This window comes from Leptonychotes weddellii, chromosome 9 (genome assembly GCF_054177405.1).
Source record: "Leptonychotes weddellii isolate Sample4059 chromosome 9, ASM5417740v2, whole genome shotgun sequence".
Taxonomy (NCBI): domain Eukaryota; kingdom Metazoa; phylum Chordata; class Mammalia; order Carnivora; family Phocidae; genus Leptonychotes; species Leptonychotes weddellii.
The window spans coordinates 100257139-100266620 of NC_138377.1; the positions used below are offsets into that span (position 1 = coordinate 100257139).

A 9482-nucleotide genomic window follows, 5' to 3' on the forward strand; every position below is an offset into this window, starting at 1 on the left:
CTGGGTGTGGGACTGAGGAAACAGAAAAGTAGTCCCCAGACTGCCTCCTTCTGCATCTGACTCTGCTCCGTTTTCATGCCCATCCTGCCAAGGGAGGCACCGGCCTCAGGTTACAGACGGCCCCAGGGAGCACGAGCTCTAAGAGGCTAGCACCTGCCCCTGCCAGGCCAGGCACTCTCTTCTGGGATGGTCTAGATAGAGTGGGGTTCACAACCTAGATGGTCTTCAGCTTAGAGAGTCCACAGACCCCAGAAATTGAGTGTCCTATTGTGTCTGGATATACGTGCCTCTTTCTTGATAGACACTCTATAGTTTCCTGCAGGTTCTCACTTAGGTCCCCGACACAGGTTCAGAACCACTGGCCTGAGCCAAGGACAGAGGCCCATGTGGTCCACCCAGGACTACGGGAAGGAGGCAGTGAGAGTGGGGGCGGCGTGGCTCCCAGCAGCATCACTGGTCTCTGACAGTGTGCTGGAGCTGCTTACCTCCACAGGGTGACCACAGGTGTACAGGTCTGACGTGGGCAACAGGATTCCCATTGTCCTAGGTGGGGAAACTGAGGCTCAGAGAAAGCTCATCACCCGAGCAGACAGGGCTGGGCAAGTGATGTGAGGAGGGCAGTGGCAGTGCCAGGGGCCGGGGGCCCGCACCAGAAGCCAGGGTGAGGTCACCCTTGGGACGTATCAGGCCCCTGGTCCAGGTTCCATGATTTCAGAGTCCAGCGGTTTCTGTCCCAAGGAAAAGACCCTTTAGGGCACTTCTTCCCTTCCCTTCTTCACAGCTTCAAAAGGCTCAGGCTAGGAGACGGAAGAGCAGAGGGATGAGAAGGACCAAGCTTCTGTCTGCCTCCACTTTCAAGGCCAAGCTAGAGTCTGGGGCACAGGAGTGCCCCATCACTGACATCCCACATGGGGACTTCCCTGCCAGCCCCCACGTCCGCCCACACAGCTCCAAGACACCTGCTCAGACAGACACCGAAGCATACACACATCCAGGCAGAGCCCCTGAGCCTGACACTTGAAAGCCTGACAGGCTTCTGGGAACAAAACCAGGTACATTTCACTCGGGTCCCCGCTCCTTTCCTCTCTCTTTGGAAAAACACTATGTTTTATTTGTTCCGGGTTCCCGCTGCCAAGCTGGGCTCCCAGGACATGGCTCATGTGGAAGGAAGGACCCATCCAGGACCCAAGAGCCCAACCAGCCTTGGGCAGGAGCCCAGGGACCACTGCCTTGAGGGGCTGTCTGTGTGTCCTGGCCTCTTCCCTCACCAAACCTTAAATATAAATTTTAAAAGGCAACTGGGAAGTGGGAGGGGTGGGCGGGGGGGCAGACAAGCCTGTAGAGCCTGGAGGAGCCATGCGATAGCTGGGGCCATGGTGAGGAGAAGGGCAAGCAGCCCAGAAAAGCCTCTTATTAGCCATGGCCCACGTTCTGCAGGTCCCTCGGAGTGGAGTGCACTCAGCCCTCAGAAAAGGCACCCAACCTTCCCCCCGCAGGAACGGGAGATGCCAGAAGCAGCCCATGACAGTGAGCCCTGAACTCCAAACCGCAAACTCAATCTATCATGGTTTGCTGGTGATTCTTTATTAAACCAATTCTGCTGGATCAATGCTTCCTGCCCGTCAAAATGATGAATAAGTCCTCAACTGGCCTGAGCAATGCTTGCAGAAGCTCTTGTGAGGCTGAGCTGGGCAGTGGGGAAGGGCTCCATGCAGAGGCCCATTGACCAGTGGCTGAAACTCAGCTTGGGGTGTTGGTGGGGGTGAGGCCAGTTTGAGTAGTGGGTTTCCTAAGCTTAGAAACTCAGCCAGGCCCTTGCCTCTTTGACCTTGTGCAGATGAGACCAGCTGTTTTGGCCTAGAGGTATGACCACTGCCCCTCCAGACACACACAGATGGTCTTTCTTGGATTTCTTTCCCTACACTCCACTCAGCCCCAGAGATGTGTGCTTCCAGCTACCTGTCTCTGCAGCTTGTGGTACAAACACAGATTCAAAGCCCAGTCTGACCCTTATCCTGTTGCCCATTTATCAATGCTGCTGCATACACCCCTCCTGATCCCCGCCCGCCGCCCCCCCCCCCCAGCCCCCGCCATGTCCCGGGCAGCCTGCAGTTAGTGACAGAGTCTGCAGCAGGGGGACTGCAAACAGACATGCCAAGATGGGCAGAGGAAGATCTGGAAGGCGGAGGGGTTCCCATTTATGCAATCAACCCAGTCCGAACCCTTCACCATCCAGGGTAAGGGGGGGACTGGGAAGGCAAGGCCCAGTTCCCAGAAGGTGCTCGATCCAAGCCTGTTGTCTGTGGAGGCCCGGCACGCTTGGGGCTGGCCCCTCGCACCCCCACATCCCACGCAATGGGGTTGGCGAGGAGAACCCTGACCAGAGGCTCTCACAATGAAGACAGCAGGGAGACGAGCAAGGGAAGGGAGGGCCCCTCAACGCTCTCAAGCGGTGGATACTGGTACAGCCTACCTGCTTCCACCTCCAGGGAGTTCCGAGGGAGGAGGAGAAGCCCAGGACACCCAGAGGGTGCAGGAGATACAACTCCTGCCCATTCCTTCCTAGCTCAGGCTGGGAGCCCTAAGTCTGAACACTGACCAGAGGGGAGGAACCTGGTCCTGGGGAGCAGCCACAGTTCCTGATGGGAGGGTCCCACATTTGCTCACACAACTTGAAGACTATGCTTGTCTGTTTAGCCTGGGGCTTCCCACACTCTCTGGAATGGGAACCCTCGATATTAGGGTTACGAAGAGCAGTCCCTCGAAAAAAGGAAAGGTGGGGGGGGGGCTCTTGTCACCACTATTTTAAGCCATCGAGTGTTGCCTGACTGGTCACTCCCAGCACGAGAAATCTCTCTCATTGGATGGAAAATGGCTTTGCTCTCATTACAAACCTAGCTTCCCTGGAGTTTGCAAAGAGGGCTCTGGGTTGGCAAAATGCTCATTTATATTGGCAGGCTAGCAGGGTAGGCAGGGAAAGGAGCTAAATAGGGGGCAGGGCTGAGAGAGAGAGAGAGAGAATAAATTAGACCCAGCTTTAGAGGGTGAATGTTTTTCAGACCCTCACTTCAGTTCTGTGTATCAGGAAAACTCAGGGAGGTGCTGGGGGGGCCCCAAGACCTTGACTGGGATGGGGGGCATCCCTTATTTCAACTTCAGAGGCAATCACCGATCTCCTGTTTTGCAGATACCCCCACAGGCCCCGAGTGGTATCCGCTCCTCAGTGGCATCTGACTCAGGTGATGGGGGAGGGGGCAGGGTCCCTCTTCCTGACTGGCAGTCACACCATTTGTTTGCGGACCCAGGACTGACCAGGGAGAGTCCTAGTAGCTACTGGAGCTTGGGTCTCTGGGGTGAGAAAGGGCCACTGGATAAGCTTGGGGTCACAGGACAGCCGCTCATGAGTCAGGACACCAGGCATCTTCCCTGACCACTGTGAGCAAGGTCATCCTGTCCTGCCGGTCTGGATGCCAGGTGCCCAGGGTGCCTGCTCCTGGCCCCCCAACTTGCCATGAGGGTCTGGACCCAGGGATAAGGTGGGCATGGAGGGCTTTTATCCTGGACCTCAGTCCTTCGGAGGCCCAGCTCTCCCTCCCCAGCTGCAGCTTCCCAGGTCACCAGAAGGAGATGCTAATGCTTGGGGTCAATGCCCAAGGAGCTGGCACCTCTGCCAAGAGGTCTGTCTCCCTTCATGGCCCTGCTCGTGAGGCGGAATGACCTGGAACTGCCTCTAGGATGGCCACCCTGACTCTGCAGCCTAGCACAGGGAGGTGGGATGTGTGGCTTAAAGTGGCAGAGCCTACTCCTGGCTGCCTGCAGGGCTAGGCCAGGCTCAGAACACCTTTTCAGCTGGCCTCCAATGTGGCCCAGACCCCAAGAGGGCGAGGACTGGAGCCTGCAACACAGAAGAAAGTTCCCAGCGCGGTGCAGGAGGAGGTCTGGGGGTGTCTTGGTGCCTAGAGGCGCCCCACTTCTCTCGGAGCTCCCCGCGCGAGGAAGGAAAGTTAACTCCGGCTGAGAGGCAGGGCTGAGAGAGGAAGCATGCCTGCGACCGCTCAGGGAACGCAGAGGATCGCGTCGGCCTCCCTACCTGAAGTCGCTGTAGGGGTGGATAATCCAAAATCCGGCCGACTTCACCCTCTCCTGCTCGCGCTCCACGGCTTTCTGGCTGCCAAACATCCTCAGGGAGAATTTGTTGACCCCGGGCTGGAGCATTGCTCCGAACTGACGCTGCATGAAGCCGGCCTGGCCCAGGCGCACCTCGGCCTCGGGGAGGATCTGGTCGCCGGCGGCCGCGCCTCCCTCCACTTTGATAGCGGTGTCCACCGAGGGCTGCTCGCAGGAGGCGGAGGCCGGCTGCGGCGGCTGCTGGGGCGGCGGCGGCGAGGCTGCGGGCTGAGCCGAGGCGCCGGGGCGCTCTGGCTCGGCCGCCAGGCCCGGGGGCGTCCTGTCCTCGCCGGGGGACGCGTCGCCCTCGGCGATGAGCCGCCGCTCCTCCGCGGAGTCATGCAGGTGCCCGTGACTGCTGCCGCCCCCCGCTCCGGCGCCGCCGCCGCCGCCCCGGCTGCCCAGCGAGGCCAGGCTCCCGCGGAAACGCCTGCAGTCGCCGTTGGTGCTGGACTTGCCCACGCCGCGGGCCGGCCCCTCGCCGTCCGCCGCCCCGAGGGCCGCGCCCCGGGGCTCCGTGCCGCCCGCGGCCGCCGAGGGTGAGGGCGAGGGCAGCGGCCGCAGCCGGATGCTCCTGCGGCTGGGGTCCTGGCGGCCCCCAGCCCCCTCCTCCTCGGCGTCCTCTTCCTCGTCCATGATCCACGCCTTGGCCCCCACCTGCTGCGGAAGGCTGTAGAGCCGCTTGCGCATGGACGGCGGCAGCTTGTCCATGGCGCCAGGGGCCGGGGCCCGGCCGGGGCAGGGGCGCGGGTGCGGCGCCGCCGCCGACCCGCTCCAGGTCCACCCGCCGGTCACTCCGCCCGCGGGGACGCGTCTTTCGCCGCTGGCTGCGGGCCGCCTCAGGCGCCCATGCTGGGGCAGGCTGGGTGCCGCGGGGAGGCTCCCAGTCCGGCTCCGGGTCCCCGGGCTCGCCGCGCTGCGCCTCCTCCCGGGCCGGGCTGGGCGCGGGGACCCCGCGCTCCCTCCCTCTCTCCCTCCCGCGTTCGGGGGCGCGGCGCGCGGCCCGGCTCCAGGCGCCCCGCCCCCGCGGGGAACAATGGGCGCGGGTAGAAGCGGCGCTGCGGCCGCGGAGCTCGGAGAACCGCTCTGGAGCGCACAGCGCACGACCCGAGCGCCTCCCGGGCGTGCGTCCCGCGGGCCGGCGGGCTGTCAGTCTGTCCCGCCGCCTCGGCTTTGTGGCCAGCCACTCGCGAGCTCGCCTCGCCTCCTCTGGCCGAGACCGGCCGGCCGGTCCCGGGGCTCCCGCCGCAGCCGAGCGGAGCCCAGCGGCCCGCCGGGCTTACATCAGCGGCCACCTCCCCCGGAGCGCCCTCCGGCAGCGCTCGGCTCCCGCGCCCCGGAATATTCATGAAGCCGCCGCAGCTCGCGGGTTGCCATAGGAGCGGCTCCCGCAGCCGGGCCTGCCTACCTGGGCTTCTTAAAGGAGCAGCCGCGCGCGGGCCGGGGGCCGGGAGGGGGGCGGGGGGCGGGCCCCACGGGGGCGCAGGGTGGACCCTCGCCAGACCTTAGCGGCTGAGGGGAGAGGCGTCCTTAATCCTACACCCTCAAATACCTTTCCTTGGCCAAGGCTGGGAGCGCGCCCCAAGTCTAGGATTCCAGCTTGGGCTGCGAATTTCCACCCCAAGACTGGGCGGGGGGAAGGGGCGGGGGACGGGGTTTCCCGATCTCTCCTTCTCCGAGCTCTAGGCTCGCCTTTCCGCGGCGGTTTAGCTTCTCAGCCGAGTCTCCGACCCACCTCTAGGGAGACGGGCGGGTCGTCTGGATGCGGAGCCCCAGGCCTTTCCGCCAGGCGCCTGGAGAGGGGGTTTCCAGGAAATGCGCTGCCTCTGGGCTGCTCCCGGGGTTTTCCTGTGATACGGGCGGGGGGCGAACCCCCGCCGGTCTTTCCCCTGCGGAGCCTCGCAGCAGCCGAGCAAGGAGGGCGTGGGGAAAACTCCGGGAGGCACCGGGCGCGCGGGTGAGACCCAGGCCTTCGAGGTAAGACTTCGAGGAAATGCGCCCACAGCTAACGCGGGGTCCGATCCCCGTGCGCGCCTCCCGGGTGGTTCAGGTGGGGGTTTCTGGGACCAGCGGGGCTGCAGCGGGGAGCCAATAGGCAGGCTGCTTTGGCGGCCTGGCACTCTGGGGCTAGCTGTGGACCTTCATCCTGGGTTCCCATCCAAATTGTGACACCCCTATGTGGACCAACGCTAGAGGAGTTCCCGCTCCATCCAGGCCCCCTACCCCCAAGCAGCTGTACAATCCCCTCCCCCTTCGAGTCTGCTCCCCACCCCCACCCACAGGCCAGCAGGCCATCCAGCTGTGTGTCCTCTCTCCGTTTACCGTCTCCGGGTTTATGGACAAATCCCGCCAGGTCAGCCAGAGATACCGCTCTCTTCCCCTCCACACCCCAGGACAGCCTGACACCTCCCATCCACACAGGCGGGGCTGCCAGATCCCCTCTCCTTGGCCTGGGGGCCACCAAGATGGCCCAGGGGTTCCTCAGATCCTGTCAGGGCCAACGTCCCAGATTAGCTAAAAAATGGGGCATTAGAGGGAAAGGGTTAGCCAGAGAAGGTTGGAGTTTGGGCTAATGCTGAAGTGGACCCGTCAGCAAAGTCTGACAGGAGGGGGGCAAAAAGGTCCCCTAGCCCTGCCATCTCTCTGAGGAATAGCATGAAGTTTTTCTTCAAAGGATTTTTTACTCTCATTCTTAGCCCACTTGGGACCACCTCCCCCACCCCATTCAGAGCAAAAATTTGGGAAGCAAGATGGGAGGGCGCAGCCTGGCAGGGACTTTTCTGCTCTACCCACTGGACCACAGGACCTCCCATGGGGGGGAGGGAATGACTAGGGTGATGACATCACCGCTAGCTGGCATTTCTACCTTTGAGCAGCTCTGAGCTGACAGTTCTCTGCACAGATGCTGGGAGGCCTAATCCTTGAATGTCCTTGGGTCTCCTTGAGAAGGAGTGTTCTTAACGGGCTGAGAGCCCCGCCTGCCCTGATGTGCCAGCCATAGGGAGAAGACCTCTGTTTAACTCACTTCTTTGGGCTTCTGTATACAGCCAGGAGCTAGTCTGCCCTACCCCAGCTTCAGGAAGTCAGCCCAAACAGGCTTCCCAACGATCCGTGGTAAGGGCATCCTCTCCTCTGGGTGCCCTTCCTGGCCACCCAAATCTTGGCCATGTCCCACCTTTTAGTCCCCATGGCCCATGAGCTCCCATCAACCTGAGCACTGATTACACAGTGCAGTCTGTGTTCCCGTCACAGTCGGGGACAGTCTGTGTCTCCGTCAGGACTGAGCTCCCTGAGGGCAGGACAGATCCGACTCATCTCGGGGACCTCAGAACCCAAACTAGGAGGGACAGAGAGCAGATCAGTAAACATCAACTATGCATGAGTGACCCTGGAAGTTAGCTAATGCCATTGAAGGGGATCCTTGAAGTCGATGGAGGATATGATGGAGGTATAGGCCAGGGGTCAGGGCCCTCGGATTCCTCTCCCTCTAGCACCTCACGTACTCTCCATTTGGTTAGCACCACGCATCCAGGACCATCTAGGACCGCCTTTGGGTGCAGAAATGACTACCAGATAAAGTAGGCATGTGGTGACACTGGCCTCTCCTGTCCCCGCTGTGTGAACACCCCAGTGGAGGACAGCTGTGGCATGCTGGCTGTGAGGCGGGTAGAGGAGGAAGAAACCCAGCCCTTGACGGGCCCCAGTTGTGGGGAATCTTAGACTCATCCTTAGGAAAGAGGACAAAATGCAAGATAGGAAAGAAATGTGTACTAAATCATGCCTCAACCCATGAGAGGTTTGAGGAGGGGGACCTCGCTGACCTTGGGGTAGCTAGGGAGGACTCCCTGGAGGAAGGGGTCAGATTTGGTGAGAGACACGTATCTAGCACCTTAGAGTTTACACTTCATCTGTTAAACCACATGAAATTTTTGTGGACCATTTTGTGATTTCAGTGGCTCTACCTAACATTCTTACTCCCATTTGCAAACAAGAAAACTAAAGTCCTGAGAGGTGCCTGCCAAATGTCTCACAGCAAGAGAAGCTGTGGAGCTGGATCTCTGGCCAAAGGCCCCACAGGTCAGGCTCTTCTCGGCTGCCCAGCTGACTCACACAGGTGGGGTGGAGGGCAGGAACAGATGCAGGAGGGAGGAGAGGCGGTTCTGAGTCTGGCGTGGTTGAAGCAGAGAGACAGTGAAGAATGGAGCCTCCACATTCTGTATTCTCGCCATTGCTCCAGCCGGGTCTCATGCCTTCTCATTTCCAGTGCTGCCTAGAAAGCCTGGGGTCTGTTCTGGCTCATCTGGTAACACAGTAGACAGGACCTGGGGACTCCGGCAAGGGGAAGGCCCTGCCTCTGGACTGAGATGGAGAGACCTATGGCTGTCAGCTTCAGTGGGGAACTGAGTGTCTCTGAGAGACAGATGTGCTTCCTGCAGGGCTGCAGGGGGCCTGGGTATTCCTGGAATGCAAACCCAGAAAAAATCTGGGTCTAAGAGAGAAGGGGCTGGTGAAGATGGGCTTCCTTCCCTTCCAGGCGAGCAGGATGGGAATGTAGCTAATTATAGGTCAGTCTCAGACCTTATTTGGTAGGAACCTGAATGGGCAGAGGGGGTTAAGAAATTCTGAAAGTTTATTTGCTTTTTGGCTGAGGGCATTGTTCTTGCTTAAAGAGGCAGCTCAGAGGTAGGGGTGTGGCTCCCACACTGTGTAATGCCAAGGTTTTGGCCAGTTCTGCTTGAAATTTAACAAAAAAAAAAAAAAAAGAGCGAGGGAGAACAATGTAGGATATTTTAGGGTAAGGTTGCCAACTGTCCTTCTTAGAAGTCTGTCTTTATTCTAACATTATATCCTTGCTGCATTTTCTGTGTTGAAATGCCCTTTTATGAAATCATAGTGCTAGAAGATGGTATTTTTTATGTCCTTGGCTAAATAAAAAATTGGCATGGGATTCTGTGTTTGCTCCCAAAAATCATTTTTGAAATGTTATTGGTCTGTGAATTCCAAAAATCCGGGGGGCCCCCGCTGTAAACAATAGAGCATGAGACTGGGAAACCCAATTAAATACTTCTCTGTCATTTACTGCCTGTGTATGCCTCAGTCTTCCTCATGTGTAAAATTGGTTTAATGATGTATACCTCATAAGTTATTGTGCAGACTGAGAGAATGAATGCTTGGAGTATGACATCTCATTTGTAGTAAGTTCTCAATAAACACTGAATGATGGAATATTGAATAAAACTTGGAATAGCCAATGGAGGCTATTGCCCGTGGAGGAGACACTTGGCCTTCAGAATCCAGTTTAGGTCACATATTTG

The 9482-nt window shown here is 59.2% G+C and overlaps 1 protein-coding gene across 1 annotated transcript in view; it reads right to left on the reverse strand.

The window, feature by feature from the left end:
* HCN4 (hyperpolarization activated cyclic nucleotide gated potassium channel 4) overlaps nt 1-4878 on the reverse strand; it is a 42584-nt gene extending 37706 nt beyond the window's left edge. Inside the window, exon 1 of the mRNA XM_081831373.1 lies at nt 4091-4878. Coding sequence (XP_081687499.1) covers nt 4091-4878 — 788 coding nt within the window. The remainder of the gene's footprint in view (nt 1-4090) is intronic.
* Between the last annotated feature and the right edge of the window lie 4604 nt (nt 4879-9482).